Genomic DNA, 26,362 nt, shown 5'->3' with positions numbered 1-26,362 from the left:
CATTAACTTCAAAATTATCTAGCAGCTAAATAAATTAGGATTCCCCCCCCCCCAACCCCCAGTTTTATAAACAGCAGTTGTATCAGAAACTGAACTGCATTTATTATACAACGAAAAAACAAACTAGTTTATTGCTATACACATTAGTTCACAGAAACTATGTGACCCCAATATGTAATCCTAATAACAAGTATAGATAGTACTCACCTTTTCTTCCTGTGGTATTAAAGTTAGAAGTGTTTTGCTCGTATTTCCTTCTGCTACAGCGGCTTCAGATTTCGGACTCTGTTGTGCAAGGTTTGCTCTTCTGTTGCGTGTTCTTGAGTTCTGAAGTGGTGCTTCTTTTTCTGGAGAAGTCACATTTCTTTGAGACTTGGACTTTACCTGAGCTCGTGCTGTCTGACGTCCAGATTGTGGGCTCTTTGGAGAAGTAAGTGATTTTACATCTGTGCCACCTAAGGAAGAATCTTTATATAACCCTGCAGCTTTAGGGGACTTCATGAGTTCCTTCACACCTTCAACATTTGTCAAGTCATTCTTGGGAGACTTCTGAATTCTTGGACTTTTCATGAGTCTCTTCACACCCCGAACATCTCTCAAATCATTTTTAGGGGATTTCGGACTCCTTGGAGTCTTCATAAGTTTCCGCACACCTCGAACATCACTCAAATCATTCTTAGGAGACTTTGGACTTTTTGGTGTTCCCAAAAGTTGTTTCACACCACGCACATCTGAAAGATCATTCCTAGGAGATTTTGGACTCCTAGGTGTCTTCATGAGTTTCCTCACACCCCGAATTTCTCTCAAATCATTTTTAGGGGATTTCGGACTCCTTGGAGTCTTCATAAGTTTCCGCACACCTCGAACATCACTCAAATCATTTTTAGGGGATTTCGGACTCCTTGGAGTCTTCATAAGTTTCCGCACACCTCGAACATCGCTCAAATCATTCTTAGGAGACTTTGGACTTTTTGGTGTTCCCAAAAGTTGTTTCACACCACGCACATCTGAAAGATCATTCCTGGGAGATTTTGGACTCCTAGGTGTCTTCATAAGTTTCCGCACACCTCGAACATCTCTCAAATCATTTTTAGGGGATTTCGGACTCCTTGGAGTCTTCATAAGTTTCCCCACACCTCGAACATCACTCAAATCATTCTTAGGAGACTTTGGACTTTTTGGTGTTCCCAAAAGTTGTTTTACTCCACGCACATCTGAAAGATCATTCTTAGGAGACTTTTGACTTCTAGGAGTATTCATAAGCCTTTTCACACCAGGGATATTAGTGAGATCATTTTTAGGAGACTTTTGTACTCTTGGCGTCTTCATAATCTGTTTTACCCCATGCACATCAGACAAATCGTTCTTAGGGGACCTTTGGCTCCTTGGTGTCTTCATTAGCTGTTTTACACCTTTAATATTTGAAAGGTCATTTTTGGGAGATTTTGGTGTTTTCATAAGACGCTTTATACCATGGACATTTGAAAGGTCATTTTTTGGAGATTTTGTGCTTCTCAGACTTTTCACAACCACTTCAGCTCCACGCACATTATTGGGCGACATTGCACTTCTAAAACTCCTCCTAACAACATGATTCTCTTTTACTATTGACGCATTTTGACCTGCATATTCAACACTCAATGAAACGGCTTGACGAGAATTTGTCTTCCATCTCTGAACTTCTGAAGTAATGAAAGATTCATTACTTGATTCTGATTTCATGTCACTGAAGGAATCCTCTTTGATTTGCTCACTCAAACGCCTTCTCTTAAAAGGTGGCTCAGATTTAGGTTTCTTCTCACTCATACTTTTGGATTCCAATCTCACATTGATTCGTTTCCTAGCGGAAGAGAGTGGGGATACAAAATCTTCTAAAGAAATCCGAGGAGTTCGAACAGAATCGAAATCGAAAGTTGTGTTCAAAGAACTTGGAGTCTGAGACCATGATACCCTCTTCTTTGATGACGAGGGTTTCTGGTCACGCGCTGCAGAGCCTGCTAATACACTTCTGGGTAATACAAATGAATTTGGGGTTGCCTCACCTGAGATTGAGGATTTCTCAGTTACTATTTCAAGTTTTTCAGAAGACCTTAATGGTTGAATTTTTGAAAACCTCCTGGTATTCCTAACAGGTGTTCTTGAAGATCTTGTTTTTGGAGAAAATGAAACCTCTTTAGTATCAATAAAGGTAGAATTATCTTTCAGTGACACAACTGCTGAACCTACAGATTTTCTGGTACTAACTGAGACATTAGAAGATCTGCTTGAACGAGAAATTGACGTATTTTCATCTCCAATTCCTAATGGACTTCTCTTTGGTGTAAATAAACCAGGTTCTGGTTCGTTCTTCACAGCTGATCCTGTTGAACTCGATTCTCTCATCGAAGATGGTGTGGTAGAGAAATGATCAAACTTTCCTGTTCTTGGAGACAATGAAATGTCTTTAGGTGACAGAACTGGCGAACGCTCATATTTTCTGGTACGAACTGAGACACTGGTTCTGCTTGAAGAAGAAAGTGACCTATTCCTAGCACCAATTTCTGATGAACTCCTCGATCTTCTTTCTGAAGGTGGTGTGGTTGATGAACGATAAACTTGTTCTTCTCTTGAAGACGATGAAACGTCATTAGAGTCAATGAAGGCAGAATTATCTTCAGGCAATGTAACTGCTGAGCCCTTTGATTTTCTAGTACTAACTGAGAGACCTGATCTGCTTAAAGGAAAAACTGACCTACTTATATCTCCTCCTGATGAACTTCTCTTTGGTGTGTCATTCTTCACAGCTGATCCTACTGAACTCCTCGACCTCCTTACTGAAGGTGGTGTGGTTGTCTCTCCTCTTCTTGGAGACAATGAATCATCTTTAAAGTCAATGAAGGTAGAATTATCTTTAGGTGACACAATTGGCGAACCCTTGGATTTTCTGGTAGTGGCTGAGAGACCTGATCTGCTTAAAGGAGAAACTGACCTACTTATATCTCCTCCTGTTGAACTTCTCTTTGGTGTGTCATTCTTCACAGCTGATCCTACTGAACTCCTCGACCTCCTTACTGAAGGTGGTGTGGTTGTCTCTCCTCTTCTTGGAGACAATGAATCATCTTTAAAGTCAATGAAGGTAGAATTATCTTTAGGTGACACAATTGGCGAACCCTTGGATTTTCTGGTAGCGGCTGAGAGACCTGATCTGCTTAAAGGAGAAACTGACCTACTTATATCTCCTCCTGATGAACTTCTCTTTGGTGTGTCATTCTTCACAGCTGATCCTACTGAACTACTCGACCTCCTTACTGAAGATGGTGTGGTTGTCTGTCCTCTTCTTGGAGACAATGAATCATCTTTAAAGTCAATGAAGGTAGAATTATCTTTAGGTGACACAATTGCCGAACCCTTGGATTTTCTGGTACTGGTTGAGAGACCTGATCTGCTTAAAGGAGAAACTGATCTACTTGTATCTCCTCCTGATGAATTTCTCTTTGGTGTGTCATTCTTCACAGCTGATCCTACTGAACTACTCGACCGCCTTACTGAAGATGGTGTGGTTGTCTGTCCTCTTCTTGGAGACAATGAATCATCTTTAAAGTCAATGAAGGTAGAATTATCTTTAGGTGACACAATTGCCGAACCCTTGGATTTTCTGGTACTGGCTGAGAGACCTGATCTGCTTAAAGGAGAAACTGATCTACTTGTATCTCCTCCTGATGAATTTCTCTTTGGTGAGTCATTCTTCACAGCTGATCCTACTGAACTACTCGACCTTCTTACTGAAGGTGGTGTGGTTGTCTGTCCTCTTCTTGGAGACAATGAATCATCTTTAAAGTCAATGAAGGTAGAATTATCTTTAGGTGACACAATTGCCGAACCCTTGGATTTTCTGGTACTGGCTGAGAGACCTGATCTGCTTAAAGGAGAAACTGATCTACTTGTATCTCCTCCTGATGAATTTCTCTTTGGTGTGTCATTCTTCACAGCTGATCCTACTGAACTACTCGACCGCCTTACTGAAGATGGTGTGGTTGTCTGTCCTCTTCTTGGAGACAATGAATCATCTTTAAAGTCAATGAAGGTAGAATTATCTTTAGGTGACACAATTGCCGAACCCTTGGATTTTCTGGTACTGGCTGAGAGACCTGATCTGCTTAAAGGAGAAACTGATCTACTTGTATCTCCTACTGATGAACTTCTTTTTGGTGTGAACAGACCAAATTCTGGTTCATTCTTCACAGCTGATCCTACTGAACTCCTTGACCTTCTTACTGAAGGTGGTGTAGTTGACTGTCTTTTTCTTGAAGACAATGAAGTGTCATTAGAGTCAATGAAGCTAGAATTATCTTTAGGTGACACAACTGCCGAACCCTTGGATATTCTGGTACTAACTGAGACATTAGATCTGCCAGAATGGGAAACAAACATATTTATATCTTCAATTCCTGGTGAATGTCTCAATGGTGTAAGCTGGCCAGACATTTGTTCAATCTTCGCAGCTGATCCTTTCGACTTTCTTACTGAAGACGGTGTGGTTAAGGAACGATTCAACTTTATTTTATCACCAAGTTTTAGCGATGACCGTGACATTCGGCTAACATCAATAACAGGAGATTTTGGAGATTGACTTCCACGACTTGAATATCTTAGTTTTCTACCAGATTGTGGGGTAGCTACAAATGATACTCTGGAAGTAGCTGATCTAGGTGTAGATGATAATTTCTTTACATTTGATGGGCCAGAGGGAGACAGAGGAGTACGTATTACTGATTTCCTATTCTGCAACTTTCTCGCTGACATTCTCCCAGAGATGGGCGTTATAATAAGGGTTCCAGATTTTTCTGCTTCTTCAATATTTTCATCAGTATCTTCTGTTGCACTTTTCAAGAATGAAGTATGCATATTCTTTCTACGTGTATTTCTGTGGGAACTGAGGTTTTGTAATTCTGAACTGCGGGACTTTCGAGGAGTAGATATTCTCTCTAACAATAAAATAGGGCTTATCTTTGAAGAATTCTTCTGCTTAGTTTCACTGGAAGGTGTGACAGGTACTTTCTTAGAGGACGGTATTGATGTTGGAGACTCCAATAGTTCCACAATCCCAGAGACATTAATTGTATCTTCAAGTTTAGGGGAACTAGGCTGTTTAGAAACAAGACTGCGTCCTCTTCTGCCCTTACTAGATGGAGTCTTATTTCTGTTCACCTTTTCAATAGGTGAAACCCTCAACTCTTTCTTCCTTTCTTCAGATTTAAAATTAAAACTCTCTGGAATTTTCTGCAAAAAGAGGACAAATAATTAGAAATATTGTTACTCAATCATTAAAAATACAGTGCTATGTCATCCAACAAACTGAAATATGTTAAATCATTACGGGTTCTTCACAAAGGCTGATAATCACCTTAGGATTAAGAGATTCACCTCTCATGGACTTAACTTCTAAATATTTTAAATTATGTTTAGCTTACAGAAACTTGTACTGTTTTTGATCAATCTTAATTCTGGTTAGTTTAAGAGTCAAGAGCTGTTCTGTCCCCCCCTCCCTTTTAATTGGTTATTTACGATGCTGTATCCACTACTAGGCTATTTATAACCTCGGAAAAACCCAACCAGGTATGAGTCCAAGTGAGGATCAAATCCTCTGGATCGGCAGGCAAGCGCCTTAGTCAACTGAGCTAAGCCAGTGGCTTTTGTCCCCTGTTACAAGCAAATGGTATATGAACTTCTTTGCTTGTTTTATGAGACTGGAAATATTGTCCTAGTACAAGCATGTACAGTGAAACTTCTTTAGTATTTTTTGCACCTAAACATTTTTCACCCTTAAAATTCCAATACTTTCCAGATTAATTGATTTTGGTTGTATGTTTTTCGTTTATTACACTTATATGATCATATTTTAAACTCCAACATATGCGAAATATCATTTATACACTCTAAATCAATTTTTCTCGAAATTAGGTTTGCCGTGAAAATACAGCATGTGTGCAATGTCAAGATGCGACCCATTTTGAATGAAATTCATAAAAATTCGAAGCTGCTCATGCTTGCCTCCAACAATCTTGTGTCCTTTAATGACGTTGTTACTGCTTTAGAAATAGTGAAAACATTTTGTAACATACCATGATGTGAGTAAACAAATTATGGAAGAAAGTGCAAGTAGGATAGCATGATATATGATATGATATTTGTCAGTCAACTTTACAATTCACAGTTATGGTGGACCTTCACATTTCTGTTTTTCGATCCACCATCCCTTTAATACATGTAACTCTTTTCTATTAATGTATTCTTTGCCGAGAATTTCTTGATTACTTTCTAATGTTCTGTTATGACTGAATTGCTATATGTCCTTTCCCCTCTATCTCTTCTATTCTCTCCCTCTTACCTAGACTGTCTCCCTTCCATTTCTCGCTCACCTATTAAATATTGCATATTCCTTCCTTAATAATTTGCGTTATTTATTTTCTTCTCTATCCTCAAATCCTACCTACTTTTAATCATTGTTTTCCAGCTATTTTCTCCTACATTACTTGCTGACTTTTCTGTTTACTCTTATTTACAACTCTTACATCACTTTTTTTTCTATCCTCTGTTTATTTACATATTTATCTCTTTCTTTTCGCTTCACTCCTAAATTTCCTATTTTATTATCTCTTTCCATATATTTATTTCTATAATACTCCTACAGTTGTAGTACCCCTGATACTACTCCCAACCCATAACATTGAAAAATTGAAACACCTAATTCACTTAATTACACTTGCAATTTCTCTCTCACTTCACTTCACATTTTTGTCTTCATTGTTTGATAGTCTATCTTATTCCACTCTTACCCTATCTTCTTACACTTAACACTTTCTTCTCTGTTCCTTTTCCTACACTTTTGCCACCCCTAACTTTCTTGCACTCACTTTTTAGAACTCTTCTTCTTCGCTAATAAGTAGGGTAGTATCATTAAGAGATGGACTCAAGAAAATCATTCTGAGTATGGTAATAATTTAATATATTCAACCGTTTTCTCAAAGAGGTTTATCAAGTTAATCATACTGATAAATTGAATCAATTCAACTGGTATGCACAGATGACTAGGCATAAACATGGAATGTTGAAATAACCTGATCAAATATAGGTCTAAGTACCAGAAAAGAATACTACAGTAAAATCCCTCGTATCCGGCACCAAAATAATTGGCAATACCAAAACAATGGCACTTCTGGCTAGGCAAAAAAAAAATAAATAAATAAATAAAATAAAATAAAAATAAATAAAATAAAAGAAAAAAATAAATAAATAAGTGAAAAATAAAAATAGTCATTCATGCAAAAGGAAAAAGTCGGATGAAGATGTGAGTGGTTTTCGTGGATCACACACCCTGCATACTGTGTTTACTCTTTACATTGTTTATGCGTGAAAACAGAAAATCCAGTTATGTCCCTGGAGTAGATAAGAGTGTTGGTAGGTAGGTAGGTAGGTAGGTAGGTAGGTAGGTAGGTAGGTTTATTTTGCCTGGCAGAGTTAAGGCCATGAGGCCTTCTCTTCCACTCAACCAGGTTTCAATAATATAAGTTGCCGCTTGGGTTTTACAAACAATGCACAGTGACGATGTCCTTAAATTTACCACTTGAACTCGCCTGTTTTGAAGTGGTGTTGGATGAGCCTAAATAGGAAAGTGTGAACTTCTCTGTTCCTACAGCATGTAAAAGTTTCGTGTGATAGATAGCATCATGGCTACTACCACTGAGCACAAGAGGAACGTCCTCACACTGAAGCAAAAGCTTGAATTACTCGAGAAAATAGAGAGAGTAGTTAGTAGATCCAAATTAATGGACGAATATAAAGTCAGAAGTTCAACTTTATACGATATAAACAAACAAGGCAGTCAACTTCGGTGACTCATAAGTAAAACTGAATCTACGAAAGTTGCAGAAAATCGGAAAACTGTACATCAGTCCCACTGTGAATAACTGGATCATGTTCTATACGAGTGGTTCACAATTAAAAGATCTGAGGGAATGTGCATTTCTGCGCCGATGCTACAAGAAAAAGTCAAGGAATTGCACCAGAAAATGAAACTGCAAGGTGAGTGTGGATTTTTCGTTGGGTGGCGTAACAGATTCAAAGAGAGAGACGAAATCCGAAAACTAGATGTACAAGGAGTGCTAACGAAGTTTCCGCGGGTCAGTTTATTAATCAGTTCCAGAAAATTGTGTCAGAGTTATGTTAGTGTGGAACAAATATATAATGCCGACAAGACTGGTTTATTATGGAGGTGTCTTCCTACAACAACACTGGCGTGCGTAACGGAAATCTTGCCCAAGGGCTTCAAACAGAACAATGACAGTGATGGGAAAATACGGAAATCCAAGATGCTTCAAAAATGTAAAGAATCTCCCTGTCTATAATCAGGCACAAAAGAATGCATGGATGTACTGCCACAGCCTGGGATGTTAGTATTGCCACATTAGGAAGTTCGCACAAATTTCGTGTTCAGTAAATATTCGAACCAAAAATTATTATTATTATTATTATTATTATTTTTTTTTTTTTGGTTAAGTGATGTGTTTTAATAAAGAAAATCCACACAGTTTTATGTTATTTAGGGTGGAATTCATAGTCGTCACTTATAAAATGAGTGAACCCTTAAGTAATAAGTGTTTGCTTATAATAAGGGAATCCTTAAGTCAATTCCGAATTCATAGACAACACTTATTTTCACGTAATGAGTGCTCACTTACAGCTGCCGGACATGAAGTCATAACAAAAGCTGACTCTCATTGAACTAATCGAAAGCAGCTCTGCATGTGGAGTTGCTATAACAACGAGTTATCAATATTATTGTACTGAATAAGTTATATGCAGCAATAGTTTCATGATATGTTAAATTCTAGTTGCATGGTAGTTATAGTTATAATCAGATATCCTACTAATTGGAACATGTGTTCTGTAGTAGTGAATTTCTTAAATAAATAAATTAAGCCTATTGGACCTACTATATAACACTGTATATTGAATTTATTAACATAGTGTTATATCAACTCTGTAATTTGCCAATTACAGCTACATTTTACATTTTTGGCTATGATATCTATACTTAACTCTTATTATAATATTTTTATTTGGTATTTTTCATTTATATCTAGATCTGTGTTTTTTTATTTAGGTAGTATCTGTTTGTTTTTTTTTTTAATTTTTAATTTGTAATTACACTTGTATCTTTTTATCTCTTTTTTCATGTTATATGCAATTCTATGTTTCTTTAACAAATATCTGCATTGTCTATTGTAATTGGGGCTTTTCCCTGTTACAGAAATAAATGAATGAATCAATGAATGAATGAATAAATAAATAAGTACCGGTAAGTAAGTAAATAAATAACTATTAATTTGGCTAGAGCAATAACTTCGAATAGATCTGAAAACGATATCGCTTCTTAAATTCCAGTTCACTATACATTTCCAGAGGATTCTCCATGTCTCTAATATACCTTTTTGGGACACGTATATTTTCCTCATTTCATTCAACAAAATCCTCAAAATCATTCTCAGTATCCATTTTGAAAATGAGTGGTCACTTAAGGGTACAGATCAGCTCACTTAAGTAATCACTCATTATGTGAATGAGGGACAACTATGAATTAGAAATGAGTATAAGTAAACACTTAAGGGTTCACTCATTTATAAGTGGCAACTATGAATTCCGCCCTTAGTTATGATCAAGTGACTGAGAAATATGCTTCATATGACTGCAGTTTCAACAAGTTGACATCATAAAATACGAACAAGTAATTTTTTTAAATACTTATTCAATTAACTGCCAAAATATCGTATCCTGAACTTGCCTGATCCCATTGGTGCCGGTTAAGAGGGATTCTATTGTAAAAGTTTTGTGGTGTTGATATTAACTTTGAATAGAAAATAGACAGTGTAAGAACATCTCTCTGATGCACATCCTATTTATTATGTCTGAATCTAAATCACTCACATTATTAGCACAGTCTATTGGAAATAATAAATTAATATATAAATACACAACATTACAAATAAGTATAAAAATTCAGTGTAAAAAATAAACAGCATCTATGAACTGATGCTATGTAATGACAACTGTGAAACACAAACTATTCTTACCAAGGAGTATGTAGATGCAAGAGGTTGGCTCTTCTTATCCTTGCCAGTAACATTTGTATCGGATTTTCTCCTTACAATTTTCCGTGCTGTACTACGAGATTTAAATCTTGCAACAGGTATCTTGCTTTCTTTTTCTACTGGAGAGAGAGAGAGAAAAAAGCAGTAATAACACATGATATACAACTTCACATCAGAAAATGTATCAACGCAAGCCTGTACATACATGTGAATGTGCACGCACACAAAATGTACACTGTGTATTTGCATAAATGTTGAAATATAAATTTTAAGAGTGCCTGCTAACAACTCTCTCAATGCTGAATGTCACTGCTGTGATGCTGATAGGATTTGTACGCAATGAGGCAAGTGTCCCATTTCATACTGGTTTGAAACGTGAGTTACTAAGACTCCAAATCTAACTTGACAATCAGGGAATTAACGTAAGTATGACATCAACGTTTGATTTCAATAAGTAAATTTGTCTGTCAAATGGGGAAAATGGGAGATAAAAAGGAGTTGAATGCAAAACAAGAAATACAGTAAAACTTCTTTTATACACTTCAAAATTAACGGTTCTTTCTTAAGTCCTGGAAAAATTTCTATACTTTCCACGTTCATTTATTTTATTTATACATTTTTTTACACTTCTATGATTGCAATGTAATTTGTACATTCTAAATCAATTTTGCTCGAAATTAAGGAACGGTCACACATTGCTGCTTTTGGAGCGATGCAGTACAAAAAATTGCGCAACTCTTGTACTGCGACGTGTGAACAACGGTGCAACCCGAAAAGTAGCGGCTGCCGAACCTGCTGCCCACTATTTTCCATGCTGTGCGCAGCTTAAAAGTAGCGATGTGTGAATAGGGTTCTCAGGGTTGCAGCCGCAGCATTTTTGATATCGGTTTTGTTGAAACTTTTCCTGCGGTTGCAACCAGTGTTACCATCCAAATGTGCCAATGATACTTTTATTGTGTGGATATATTTTAATGTTAAATGTGATGAAAATAAATTATTTGTAACAGTTATTAATACACAACACAGTCTGAGCATAATTGCTGACGATATAATTCATTTTTTAAATTTTCCATAGCCAATGAACTAATAATTTGGAGCGCGCAACAAGCCTTAGTAGGGCTTAATGCATGAAGAAGAAGAAGAAGAATTATTTTCTGTAGCATAGTTCCAAACAGGAGGGTTGCCAACATTGATTACGTGAATATATTGTTGATTATCATATAAATATATAAGCGTTTTTAAAAGCTTTATAGTAAAAATAATGTCAATTTCTGAATACTAGATACGACAGAAAAGCAAATAATAGATAAGGAAGCTTTTGCATGAGTTTCTTAATAATGCGAACATAACCACAAAATGTATATTGAGAAGTCAACACGGAGATGGAAACCTGCAGCATGACTGTGGCTGCAAAAGTAGCGCCTTATGTGTGAACAGACTTGCAACCTCCAGTTGCAACTTTTGCAGCACTCTGGTTGCGCAGCACGAAAAGTAGCGTGCAGCGCGCTACTCTTGGCTTACGTGTGAACACGACACGCAACTTTTGCAGCTGCAGTACAAAAGTTGCACTGCAAAAGTAGCGATGTGTGACCGTACCTTTAGGTTTGCTGTGAAAAGGTAAGAACGCGAAAATACAGCACATGTTCATTGATAAAAAATTCGAAGCTGCCCATGCTTTTCTCCACCAAACTTGTGTTCTTTAATGACGCTGTTACTGCTTTAGAAACAGTGACACATTTTGTAACACACCATGATGTGACTGAACAAATTATGGAACAATTATCACAATCTGATGGCATGGTTTACTCTGTAGGAGCAAGCAGTCCAAAATTACTGGCATTGTATAGAAAAATCACATATTATATAAATATCACACTGGAAGAACAAGGTAAGTCAGTGTCGTAAAATTTTCTGGACAGGAGTTTTAAATGTAATATATCAGCCAAATGCAGATGAATACAATAATTGCTAAAAAATGGATACACTGAATATACTAGAACGTAGCCTACATTGGGTTTGAAGAGAATGTGCTAGCAATAACATCAGATGAAAGAAGTTATCACAATATATTAGCCTCAAAAGAGAACTATGCCAAAAATCAAATTATCTAAAGGTATTCGTGTTAAAGTCCAGAGAAAAGGATGGATGAAATGCAGGCATGGTGTATAGATGGGTAAGGAAAGTGGCAAAATTTCTCCGATGCTTTACAACATAGTAAAAGTTTGTGAGGTCATCCAATGGTCACATGAAGACAAATTTGGAGTCAAAGACTAATATCACTTTTATCTTTGGTGGCCTCACTTTAGTCCTTCAATAACAATTCAAAGATGTTAGGAGACAGCGGATGGAAGGTGGGAATTATGACATGATGTCGACACGAAAGATACAGCAAGCAACAACTGAAATTACATGTGACTGGATAACAAAGATTTGGAACATGATAACCATATCACCAGCAATAATTACAAGAAGTTTTTTTGAAGACAGGCATATGAAACACTACTGATGAAACAGAAGATGACATGAGGTAAAGATACAGTAGAACCCTGATTATCCGTCACCCGATTAACCGATTGGCGGATTATCCGACTGTCTATTTTCTTCAGAAATGAATAACTTATATGAAGTACTGTTTTGTACATCATATTACTAGGTTCTACATATGTTTTGTTAGAGAGTGTTATTACAAGCCTTTATCGTTACACAGCATTGTCTACTGTTCGAATTACCGTTCTATAATATAACTTGTATATAAAATGTCTTCCACGGGTGTTAACAGGAAACGTGTTGTGCTAAGTATCGAAAAAAATGGAAATAATTGAATGGTTTGAGAAAGAGAAACTGTGGCTTATCTCGCATCAGAATACGAGATTGGAGTTAAAACTGCGCGGGTGAAATGAATAAAGTGTAAAAAAGTATATAAATCTACAACATGAGACCTCCTTTATTCGTATCTTTCCTGAGACAGTCATTACAAAGGGCCTCCTTGTCCCTTAAAAACTCGTAGTTGACAACCAGACTTAAATTAGTGAACTTCTGATCCACTAAATAGCGAGTTAAATACAAGACCATGAAAGAAACTACAAAATCTTTCATGATACGGATTATCCGATTTTTTTGTTTAACCGTTAAGTCCATCCCCTTCATTACAACCGATAATAGAGATTCTACTGTAGTATTATTTTGTGGCAGTTACATAGAAATATATAGTCAATTTACAAGCAAAACAAGTTGTCAAAAATATTACTTCTAAGAAGAAGGTGCATATAATGTACATAATGTATATGTGTGTAAACTCAGAATCGGAAAATTAAATACACATAAGGAGAAACAACTTACTAAAAATAATATTTTGAGGATTCAGTTTGGTCAAGAACTTTCAAATGCCTTTTTCTCAGAAGTAGTATTTTTTTTTACTTACTGTGTTTTGCTTGTAAACCAACGATATTCTTAATTAAGTTATGCTATACTCCATTTTTGTCTCTTTCCATATAGCACAGTACTTCGAGTACTCTGAATGGCTGGTGATTTAGGAGCGAAGGGGGAAGTACACCTATTACTAGTGCAAATATGTGTGTGTCTAATGCCTACTCACTTCACTTTGCGTGATTCGGGTTCCGCATACTGTGGATAGATGGCAGGACTGTGACCCATTTTCAAATTGCTAGTGCAATATTATAGATCATGTACACAGTTCATAAGTTTGAAACTCCTACACTATAAAACACTGAAAAAGTTTTGTTATTCACCTTTGAAACAAACTCTTGTATTGGAAGTGTGGCTGTCGAAATTGCAAAGATGTAGAGCAAGTGAAGTCATGCTTCAATGTAAACATTAATAACACAACAATAAAACGTACAGGGAATGAAAGAAAGAGCAAAAAACAAGTCTCCAGGAAACAGGTTTTTTCTTTCTTTCCTTTTCTTTTCTTTTTTTTTTTTTTGTCAGAAATTCTAACAATGTATAAAGAACTTGTTAAACAGTACACAATGCTTCAAATTTTATCCTATTATTTTCAAATACATGGGAACTACAGTATGTTTGAAAGTGAAATTATAGACAACTGAAAAGCACACAAACGCAAGAAAAATCAGACATACAATTCTCAGAAACATAACGAGCAAAAATTACAGTAAGCCATACAGAATTTTGAAGTGAAAGAATTATTAGAGATGAAGTAGATTCAATTCGGTACAAGACTAGTTTTGAAGCTCAATAATTTACTGTGCCTTGGAAGGCTAGAGACCAACTTAATTATGCTTTTACTTGATGGAGCATATAACTGGTCCCAGCATTTCGATTTGTAACTTACCAGCTGAAACACTTTGTGAACGTTTGGCAGATGACTTAGTTCCTGGTGTTACTTGAGGCCGTGAGCCTTTTCCATGACAAACCATCAGAGCAGCCATTTTCTTTTTATCAGGTGTTTTTGGGCTCTCCAATTTCAATCTTTTTGCAGCCCTTTCTGCAGAACGAAGCCCAGATTCCAGTTTCCTCTTCTGTCTTTCAACTCTTTGAGTAACTAAGGTCTTGGAAGCTGATATTGCAGCTTTCTGTGGGAGAATGAAGTAGAAAATTATAATATCATAACCCTGTGGAAATCCCTCACCTCACAACATTCAAGAGAGAAACCAAAGCTAATTTGGAAAGGCTATGTGTATACAAAGCAAAGGGATGGGGAGAACAAAACGGAGTGGAGATGCGAGAAAACGAGTGACTGATTGGCTACAGTCCATCTGAAAGTCAAAGAAACTGATCATACACATGCTATGGATTGGAGGAAAGAGTTGTTGTTTTCTAATGCTAGGCGTTTGACAGTAAAGTCATTTGATCTCTTGCACTCCAACATTTTTCAAAGATATTATCATGGCCAACCACTGAAGCACAGATTTTAAGCACAATGGGCAAGTTAGGGGACTGATATATTCCAATTCTATGCTGGTGTTTGGCCAAATAATCATGGCCTGTTGCCAACCTAAATGCAGCTACAGACGATTTTCGTGGTAAACTTGTTGTTGTTGTGGATTTTGATGCAGAGAGTTCCATTTTTTCCCTTGGGATTGTGTTATCAAATTTTATTTGTTGAAGTCTAAGTACGTAGATTTAATAAATCTTTTCGCAGAGTAATACGTAGATTTAGTAACAGGTCTGTAAGTAGCAGTGCTGCCCTTCTTTGCTAAAGCATCCGCATTCTCGTTTCCCAGGATTCCACAATGGGATGGTATCCATTGGAATACAATTCTTTTATTGAGTGATATTAATTGAGAGAGCATTTTAGTTATTTTTGCTGTTTGAGATGAAGGTGTGTGTTTAGAGATTATTGATAGAATAGCTGCTTTGGAGTCTGACAATATAACTGCATTCTTAAATTTATTGATGTGGGATACAAGATTCCTGAGACTTTCACTTATTGCAATGATTTCTCCATCAAAACTTGTTGTTCCATATCCAAGAGATCTATAAAATGAGAAAAGAGAGCACGTAACACCTGCACCTGCACCTGCACCTTGTTCTCTGGAGATCAAGGATCCATCAGTGTATAAATGAAGCCAGTTTTGAGGAGGGTACCTAATATTAATTGTCTCTAAAGACAATTGTTTTAGTATTTCAGTGTTTACTTCTGATTTCAGTATTTCTTCTGTTAAATTTAGATTATATTCTATATTTAATAGAGTTAAAGGGTTTGCTTTAATTTGTAAGTTTTCTTTTAAATTCGGGATATTTTCACTCCAATATGAAATGGAGGAAAGAGTAGTTAGTGAAGTAGTTGCAAATGTTAAAGAGGTAACCCAAAATTGCTGTGTCACAGTCATATCAAGTAGACCTATTCATAAACGAGTCTGTTAGGACAAAAACTGGACCATTTGGAACAAGCTCAGTACGAAATTATAGGAACCAATTTGCTTTTTGGTACAAACTTGGGACGACATAAATGTGGTCTTGCCTGGTTCTGTAAGGTCCTGTGTTCAAAGCAGGCTGACTGTAGGGAACTTCTAGGTGGAAAAAGTCACTAGTGTGACTTGCATCAGATGAGGAAATGACAACAATGATCCCATGTTATTTCATGTAACATATGTATGCATGCCCATCTGGTCATGAATTATGATGAATAGACATGCCAGCAATTACTCTGCCTCGTATTCTTGGTGTCACATCACCACATAATGGATGAGAAGGCCTCTTAGGGATATGATTTCAAAATCTCATTGGTACACAGCCTGCCTTCTATGTGCAACTACATGCGTGAGGTGAACAAATTGAAAGTGAATATCAATTAAATTGAGACTATACTGAATTCCAGATAAGAAAAAAATATTCGGGTAAACAAAAGGGTGGAGTTTTTTCACCTCACACACCATCGTAACATGTCACAAATATACTCCTATTGGCTAGTGATGATAGTCATGACGTATGAGCAGTTACTTATGAGATGTTCATCATGATTGATGATTTAGACATAAGTGGAGAATGCAGATATGAGTTACTACATTCATTGTTTAAAGTAGGTGGGATTCAGTTAGCCCGTACTTTGCATTTCACAACCTAACATAACCTATACAATTTCACATGTAATGCTGAGACTTGTCTCGCTATTTTGCCATCCTAGTTACAAAGATCTCTCTCCTGTATGAGCATGTAAACAATGTTAATATTATACTGAACATAAACATAAACAATTACCACTGTACTACAAAGATCAGACTGTGTTGTAGAGCGGTGAACCGTGCACAAACAACAGCATTAAGACAACTGCATAATACAATTTTCTACAATTATCAAATTTTTATTTACCTCCACATCTTTCTTTTGTGGAAAAATCGCATTATTATCAACAAGGTATTATAAAAATGCATTATAGAATTCAGTGCATGTCTACATAGTGACATACTAATTTCCATATTAACAGGCTGTACCGAACACACTGCAATAAGATTACAAATCACATTACATATCACAGCAGAATAACACATTTCACATCAAATGGTTGTTTACCTGAATATTTTTCTTATCTGGATTTCAGTATAGTCATGAAGAGCTGATGAGTTACAAAGACATAACACTGATTCTGTTGGTATTGTTTTGGATGGAAGTTCATGAAGTATACCAGTAGTTATGAAGCTCAACTCGCAAATCCATTTCATAGAAGATCTAAGTTGAGTGAACTCATACTCATAGCCATGTACATAATTTTAAATCCAATTTTTAGGAAATCAAGAGATCGAAAGGTTGAATATTTTTAACCTTTAAATTAATCCGAAGTTACCAGACTAATAAATATTTGTCACACAGGACCAACAGATATACATTATACCCTGTCTCAGGGTATGATAATCGACCCCACCATCAGGTTTGAAACTTATAAAGGACAGCCTGAAGACGTACATGAGGAGAAATGAGCAATCTACGTTCCAACCATCCCGTATTATAAAGATAAATACCAACTTCACGATATCAGTGTTACGGGATTGATTTTGGAGCAAGAGGAACGACACCTAACTTCTCTTATCAATTCTGTAAGACCCTAGGACTGCACAAATCGTTTCTGAATGAACTGGCCCTCCTCATAATTAGAGAGTCAGTCAAACTTTTACAGAACCACCTATATGGACTCTAATTCAGTGTACTGAAAAACTAACACAACATTATCTTTTTTTTTCTCTTACTAGCTTTCATTGCTTCTTTACTTGTAACTTCTTTTATTCTGTAAATTGCCATTGTTTGTTTGTGTACTTGTTTACTTTTTTTCTTACTCTGTTATCTTTCATCATTTATATCGTTTTGTATGCTTTGTCTAATGGCAGCCTCTCATTTGAGGAAGCACAATAAAATAAAAAAATAAATACTGTATATAAAAAAAATTTATTCCATCAGAAACAAAAATCTGAACTTCTGCGAACAGTACATCTTTTAAAAAGTAGTGAGAATATATTATACGAACTTGATCAAATCGCCAATAAAAGAAGGTAAAAGAAGGCAAGAAGTTGTAAGGCTCCTGCTTTAGCAGTTATCACAGTCAGTACACAATCCACAAGAACACATTCAGGTTCAGGTGAAAGAGAAAGTTACAAAGACAAATACAACTTAAAAAATTGCAGATTGAACAAACTTATTAATAACGAACTAGAAAAGAAAAATTGGACTGCTTGTATGAAACATGCAAAGAAATTGCAGGAATTTCGCAAATAAGACAAAACACCAAGAAATTTTAAAACTGCAACATTATTAACTTACAAGGACACTTTTGTGTTACATATTCATTGGTCTATCTTAGGGTTTCACGGGTACATATAATTTAAGATCTATCATACTTGTCATTTAACAAAGATGCAACTAAGAGCTCATGAAAAAATGGAAAAAAACCATTTTACCTTTTTTGAACTGGAAACTGGAGTACTATTTTTCTTCTTACTTTTGACAGACGTCTTTTTATTCTTCATGCTCCGTGGCGTCTTTGCAAGCAATATGGTAGATTTCCTTTTAGATGGGGTTTTATTTATAATTGACGCCAAAGACGCTGCTGCAGATTTACGTTTATTACTGTATGTTGTTGTAGATGGTACTGGGACAGCTGCATCCTATACATACAGTAACTATAAAAATACAATAGTCTAGAACTTTAAGCACTTGCTAAAATGTTAATGCAAGAAACTAAGTATCATTCAGCCATCAACACAGATGCTGTTGTTTAACAGATGCAATTTAGCACGATCACAAAAAATTAAACAATTTCAATATTATCTGGAATGTTTTGTACTTGTACGATGGGTAATGGCAATATTGATATTCAGATGCTAAAATGTGTATGATCTTAGATTGGATAAATAAATAAGTAAAGTAACTAAATAAATAAATAAATAAATAATTTATTATTAAACTAACTTTCCTCATTAGAGGACTGTCATGAGGACAACGTACACTCTGTGTCCACACACCACACTATGCCTGCACAAAAACGAACAAAGTTGTATAAATTTTTTTTTTTGCTTGAAATATCTCAAAGAATACCCCCCCCCCCCGAAATTCATGACATTACTTACAGTTTATCATATACAGCAAAGAAATGGGAGAGTTTTAAATAGTGAAATGAAACTTTATATATTCTATTAAATTGACTTTTACTATATGAAAATATAAAATATAGTATGATATTTGCATATAACCACTACTTCTTAAAAATGACATCCTTCATATGGCATCCATTCTTGTAATCACTCTTTGAAGTTTCTCATTACACTTTGTAACATTTTAACACTGATGTTTGAAATTTTTTTCGCGAATTGCTGTCTTCAGTTGTTCAATGATTCGCTATTATTTTGAATTGATTCAATTGAAAGAGGTGAATTGGGAGGACAAATTTAAAAGGTACGCAATCGCGTCCTTGCAAGGGGTTCGGGGCTGCCACAAACTAAATATGTGAGCTCCAAGCCTGTTGGCCACTAGTCTCACTCCGGGTTACGCTGCTCCACTGAAGGAGTTCTAGAAAATTTTGAAGGGGAAAACCGAAAATGGACGTAACCTCTTAGATACCACATACGCGAGGGGGATGGAAATGTGATCAAAATGATCATGGGATGGGACGAGGAGGAGATGGCTGGTGTAAATCTGCACATTGAAATGAACTGTGTCATTTCGCAGTGCAGGAGGAGTCGAGAAGACTCTGTCGTCTGTTGTTCGATGACAAGGCGGGTGAAGACCGCCAGGAGAGACGCCGTGAATTCTGAATCTGCAAATTGAAAGGTTCCCTGTCCTTTCGCATTGTGATTACATGAGTGACGTTGCACATGTATTTCAAAATATTATAGACTCTGAACTAGGGCATTAAGTTGTTTGTTAGAAAAAGAAAAGGGGAATTTATGGGGAAGGGCATATATGTCCGTGGCCCGTTTCTCTTAGGGCTCATCCCGACATTTGTCTTAACGCCTTAGGAAAACCACGGAAATACCTTAGGCAGGATGAGTTGTCTCAATATAAGAGATTAGCCAATTTGGCTTTTAGGTAATAGGTCGATTGATTTATGAATTTATGATAGATGTAATTATTAATTAATTAATTTAAAGTAAAGGGGTCATGGGGATATGAATGGAGGTCCGTGGCCCATTTCTTTAGGGCTCATCCCGACATTTGTCTTAGCGCCTTAGGAAAACCACGGAAAAACCTTAGGCAGAATGAATAAAAGTTTAGCTCAGGTTTGAACTTGGGTCCCCATAAATTAAAGTCATTCATCTTACCACAACGCTACAGAGAGCTACTATTTGTGTATACCTTACTTTTTATATACCCCTATAAAAAGAAATCATATACACTTAAATCAGGGCATCGTGCAGGCCAGGGAATGTCTCCATTTCTCGATATGACACGATTCCGAAACAAATTTCGCATTTCTGTCACAGAGATGGCTGCAGGATGTGCTGTTGTTCATACAAAAATTTCTTCTTCTCAATTGACCACTAAAAGAATTTTGAATCATAGGAAAAACACGGAAATTTTACTTGAAGCAAGTAGAGCGATCGGTTTGGAAGTAAATCCCGAAAAGACAAAGTATATGATTATGTCTCGTGACAAGAATATTGTACAAAATGGAAATATAAAAATTGGAGACTTATCCTTCGAAGGGGTGGAAAAATTCAAATATCTTGGAGCAACAGTAACAAATATAAATGACACTCGGGAGGAAATTAAACGCAGAATAAATATGGGAAATGCGTGTTATTATTCGGTTGAGAAGCTCTTATCATCCAGTCTGCTGTCCAAGAATCTGAAAGTTAGAATTTATAAAACAGTTATATTACCGGTTCTTCTGTATGGTTGTGAAACTTGGGCTCTCAGTTTCAGAGAGGAACATAGGTTAAGGGTGTTTGAGAATAAGGTTCTTAGGAAAATATTTGGGGCTAAGCGGGATGAAGTTACAGGAGAATGGAGAAAGTTACACAACGCAGAGCTGCACGCATTGTATTCTTCACCTGACATAATTAGGAACATTAAATCCAGACGTTTGATATGGGCAGGGCATGTAGCACGTATGGGCGAATCCAGAAATGCATATAGAGTGTTAGTTGGGAGACCGGAGGGAAAAAGACCTTTAGGGAGGCCGAGACGTAGATGGGAGGACAATATTAAAATGGATTTGAGGGAGGTGGGGTATGATGATACAGACTGGATTAATCTTGCACAGGATAGGGACTGATGGCGGGCTTATGTGAGGGCGGCAATGAACCTTCGGATTCCTTAAAAGTCATTTGTAAGTAAGTAAGTAAGTAAGACATTAACGAGCTACATAAAAAAAAAAAAACACACAGACAAATAAAAAAATTGTATTCCTAAAGAATTATTTCTTTGTGATGTTACCTGTAAAGAGCGACGTCTGTAGAATGTGTTCACAGTGATATTGGATCCTTTTGTTGCTTTTGCAGATTTGCTACGAATTTCCCTTGGTGATGACCCAGTAGTTACTGTTGTAACATAATCTGGAGAACTCACTTTCACTACAGAACTGGCAGCCTATAAATTTCAGAAATGGCACAAACTTTAGACATGAAATGCAATGTATAAATTCCAAAAACAAACTAAACTTTTTTTAACATGGAACCAGTACTTAAAATTTTTACATGTTTTTTTCACGCACTCTATGCCAACATGAATACAAATAAAGAATGAAATGCTTAACTATCTGAAAATATACAAGGCTTTCATTTCCAAACTTCCCAGTTTAAATAACTATTTCAATCAAATTTAATTTAAAAAAAGTAAATTTAGACATTGAGGGGAAAGTTTAAAAAGCATTACTAGCATTTTAGGTTTCACCCTCTCACCATCCACACGCTTTGAAATTTCAAATGGCGCCCCTATGGTACAATACTTAAATCTGAAAAAAAGTATTCAATTGTTTATACATCTAGTTCATTTCTTCTTACATCTTTGTTTTCTATCAACTTCATGAAAGATGTGTTTAAGAGGCTTGGAATACCTACATCTATTATTCCGATTGTAACTTTAGCTGTATTGAAAGGATCAATTGCTCTCCTGAAGCATCACCTATATTCGAGATGAAACCAAGTTCATTAGGATTCTTTACTTTTTTGTAACACTTACCCCTTTGAAACTAGTATATTTCCACCAATCACAAAATGTATTTGCAGCTATGTACTTGTAGGAGTTTCATTGTCAAAACAAAATTAATGGTTCATTGAGCTTGTAAAAATTTATATGGTTAATTAAGTACTCTTTGTCTCTTGCGGCAGCTCACGAATAGTGACAAGATTTCTAAATTAATATGTCGCAAATATTAAAAAAACTTTACACAACATTCATCACTGCCATCTCAAATCATATTCAGTTTTCTTCTCGATCAAGAGTCAGGACGTTAATTTTATTACAATATACTTATCTACCCCAACAAAAACCAATTCAGCTATTAAAATGTCTTAAATATTTAAATTTGGGGATGCATAAAGGCACCATCTTCTAGCAACAGGAGGTTTATAAGGGAGGAACAGGACACAGCTGTCATTGAAGTATTATGGAAGGAGATAATAGCTTCACAGATCTTTTGCAAATGTATAAAGAAATAATATAAATCCTTTCGAATTTTCTAAAGATTGCCAGAGATGTTTATGAATATCATGAAGTTTTTTTTATGTGGTGTTTAACAATGTAGGATTTTTTTCGACCTTGTACTTCCAGCACTGAACCTGTTACTTTGAATTTATTCACTAATGTATGAATCCTGACATAATCCAGACGTTTGAGATGGGCAGGGCATGTAGCACGTATGGGCGAATCCAGAAATGCATATAGAGTGTTAGTCGGGAGGCCGGAGGGAAAGAGACCTTTGGGAAGGCCGAGACGTAGATGGGAGGATAATATTAAAATGGATTTGAGGGAGGTGGGATATGATGACAGAGACTGGATTAATCTTGCTCAGGATAGGGACCAATGGCGGGCTTATGTGAGGGCGGCAATGAACCTGCGGGTTCCTTAAAAGCCAATAAGTAAGTAAGTAATGTATGAATCCTGGTATGAATTGGAACTCACACTCTGGGAAATTGTTCATGAAATTCTCTTTCTGCTCCTCTTCAGATTCGTACTTTATGAACTTGCAACACACAAAAATATGCTGTTCCGTAGTTAGACGAAAAGCCATTATTACAACATGAATATAAGTACTGTATGCATTACGAAAAACGAATGTAGACTGGTGAAGCCAAAGACTGCTTGATTTATGTCCCAGCTAAGACATCAAAATAATAAATACTTCTCTGCAATAAACTATCAGCTACCTACTGTTATAACATGAGTCATCCAACAGGAGAGCTGTACCCAACAACCACATCCACTAGGATTTCAGTTGCTAGAGCACAATCAGCATGAAATTCAATAATGAAATCCATATACTGTAATTTTGCAGAGTGCAGATAATTAGTGTTTTAAACTCTCAATTAGTGCTGTTTTCTGATTAACATTTCTAGCACCTGCTGTAATATGGTAAGTCAGATTATTGTTTAATAATAGCTGTTCCTTTTGTTTCATTGTATAGTCAGAGCTTTTTCTTTTCTCCATATGAGTGTATGGTATAGTCTCAGATCTTATGCTACTGCTTGTCAAGATCCGGCATGTAGTAATTATGTAGACAACCATAAGAATCACACTGTAAAAATTTAACATTACATAACAGTTACTTGCTACAGCAATATTAGTAAACTCTCACCACAGGAGTCTTAGATTTCTTCAACTGGTGAGTGACTGGAGTACCAAGATCAACACAACTGGCACCACTGCTTCCCTCAAACTGGTTACTGCTTACTGCTCCAGACTCACTCACCTAAAATTGTTCAATAAATGCTTTTAGGAACGTTTAAGTATATTAAAAGTAATATGCGTTACAAGAGCGGTATGTTGAAATTTTCATGTTCGAGGAAAAGTTTGAAAAAGCGAAACGTAGTTGAGCTTTTTTAATTTCCGAGAATTGAAAGAAAACATACCACTCGTGTATCGTACATTATTTTGTGCAAAGATCGTTTATTACATACCTAAAAGAGGAATTTCTAATTAGTTGCAATGAAATCTCCATCTTGGTTTCTGTTCAATGATGGCAAATTTGCAAAACAAAAATATCTATCTTCAACATTGTTGCTTTAAAATGTTTTCTGTGTTTACTATACTCCAGCAGGCCGTGATATATGTCTGTCTTTTTTTTCCCCCCAGTCTATGATGAGTCTGGAATCTTGTTGATTTTTTCATGGCTTCCTTAATGTTACTTGCATCACGAATGCAGTAACTTTAGTGGAGTTGTACAGTCTTACTAATAAACCGTGTATAGTTTTTATACGAGACTTATGCAGAGTTGAGACAGAAAACGTTACTAATAAACTGTGAATAAGCTATGGACGTATAAACAGGCTGTAACTATACAATGGGAATTGCTTTGCAGTAGTTATATACACGAAACCCCTTGTTTAAGCGTTGTATATAGGGAAAAAATGGCCGCCCCTCTAACAGCTGTTCGTATCGACTGTCATTTTATGATGATGATTACCTTGTAACCACAGAAGAACAAACCAAAGATCATAGAATTATTAGAATAATATTGCTGTAGCTTATACTCTTTGACCAAAATGTAGTGTGGTAATCGATTAGAGCCAGTTGTACTATCGATATTTAACACGCCACACTAGAGCGCTCTACCGGATGCAATAGAGAACCTCAGATATTCTATTACCTTTCGTAACGAAGTAATGACGAAACTATGACATAGCTGTGTAACAGTTATACACGACGTATGTAGTGATTATTAGTAAAGAATTTACACACGACTTATAAACGAGCTACTCATTGTATAAGTATAAGACAGTTAAACGTCTGTATATAGAGTTTTTATTAGTTTTGCAAATATTTAAAAACAATAATTAACAGTGCAATTTAGGTGAAATTGCAGTGGTAAGTTTCCAATTTATAATTATTACTATATTGAACGTCTCTAAAAATAATATGTTAAAAGCCTAAAGCAGTAAAATCAATGTGTCACTTAAGCGGTAAGAAGAGGGAAATTGTTATGTGTGTTAGGTTGGGAATACTGAATGTGGAATTTGAGACTTTCCGCAGATTGGTTTTGTGCGGAAACCAAGCAAATACGCACGATCTCGCACAAAAGTTAATTATAATGTCAATTCTTTGCTATAAGTGAGACACTGCATTAATATGATGCTGTTCAAACATCTATCACTAAACAAAAATTAATTTTGGATAAAAGACAATTATTACTTCCCCCCTCCCTCCTACTGTGATAAAAGAAGAGTTGAATTTTCATTACATGAGAGCATTCTTCTTCTTTTGGCATACAGCTCTAATAATTTAGCTAAAGCCTTTTTTTAAAACAATAGCCCAATCACTTCTGTCCTCTACCCTCTTCCTCCAGCTCCTTATTTCCACTTTCCTCAATACAGTCTAACCATCTCAATCTGGGACGACCCCTATCTCTCTTTCCCCCACAGTGTTCCAGTGAAGATCATCTTCTCCATTCTTTCGTTTTCCATTCTAATTAAGTGACCTACCTATTCAAGTCTTCTAATTTTTTATTCGAAGTTACAATATTAGGTTCCTTATATACTTGTTCTAATTCCAAGTTACTACGGATCCTCCAATTATTTTCTTCTTTTTAATAGGACCATTAATCTTTCTCAGAATTTTCCTTTCCTATCTTCTAAACTGTTGTTGTTGTTGTTGTTGCTGTTCAGTCATGGTCCATGATTCGCACCCATACATGAGAGCATTATGAGAATAAAATAAAAAAGACATCCGAAATGAGATGTTAGAAGAATATAAATCTGCACACAGGCACCTTTTTTTCACTCCGTGATCTCTGCTGTGGACTAACAATAGCAACAAGGCGTTCAGAGGCTGCTCCCTTGTGGACAGGAACATTAATTCTGCCTGGTGTCTGGCTACTTGAGGTTACCAGCCTGGAAACAAACTTCTTCCTAGTATCTGCAAAAAGCAATTCAAAATATACTATTATTAAAATGACCCAGACATACTTGAACTACACTACGGTCTGTAAAAAGTGCAATACCATGAAGGAACGTAGATAGGCATGTGAAAGTTATACTAAATATAACGCAGTGTATGACAAGCAAGTGATTAGTAAGGAGCGGATTCCTATGTAATTAAATATTATTTTTGCGTGTGATAAAACACAATTAACAAAGTTAAAAATTCCGTACATTAAGTTTCAAGTTTAA

At 36.1% G+C, this 26,362-nt stretch overlaps 1 protein-coding gene across 3 annotated transcripts in view; it reads right to left on the bottom strand.

Moving 5' to 3' along the window:
* LOC138697539 (serine-rich adhesin for platelets-like) overlaps positions 1–26,362 on the bottom strand; it is a 58,278-nt gene that overhangs the window by 16,096 nt on the left and 15,820 nt on the right. For 2 of the 3 annotated variants that reach the window (XM_069822861.1, XM_069822862.1), the window contains exons 4-10: positions 25,963–26,108; positions 23,833–23,946; positions 21,474–21,626; positions 18,497–18,703; positions 14,440–14,680; positions 10,110–10,246; positions 208–5,259 (exon numbers count right to left, since the gene is read on the bottom strand). In XM_069822861.1, the coding sequence (XP_069678962.1) occupies positions 208–5,259; positions 10,110–10,246; positions 14,440–14,680; positions 18,497–18,703; positions 21,474–21,626; positions 23,833–23,946; positions 25,963–26,108 (6,050 nt within the window). The remainder of the gene's footprint in view (positions 1–207; positions 5,260–10,109; positions 10,247–14,439; positions 14,681–18,496; positions 18,704–21,473; positions 21,627–23,832; positions 23,947–25,962; positions 26,109–26,362) is intronic. The other variant, XM_069822863.1, reaches the window with a different exon arrangement.

The sequence above is a fragment of the Periplaneta americana genome, chromosome 4 (genome assembly GCF_040183065.1).
Source record: "Periplaneta americana isolate PAMFEO1 chromosome 4, P.americana_PAMFEO1_priV1, whole genome shotgun sequence".
NCBI classification, from domain to species: domain Eukaryota; kingdom Metazoa; phylum Arthropoda; class Insecta; order Blattodea; family Blattidae; genus Periplaneta; species Periplaneta americana.
This window is presented reverse-complemented; position numbering and strand designations above follow the sequence as displayed.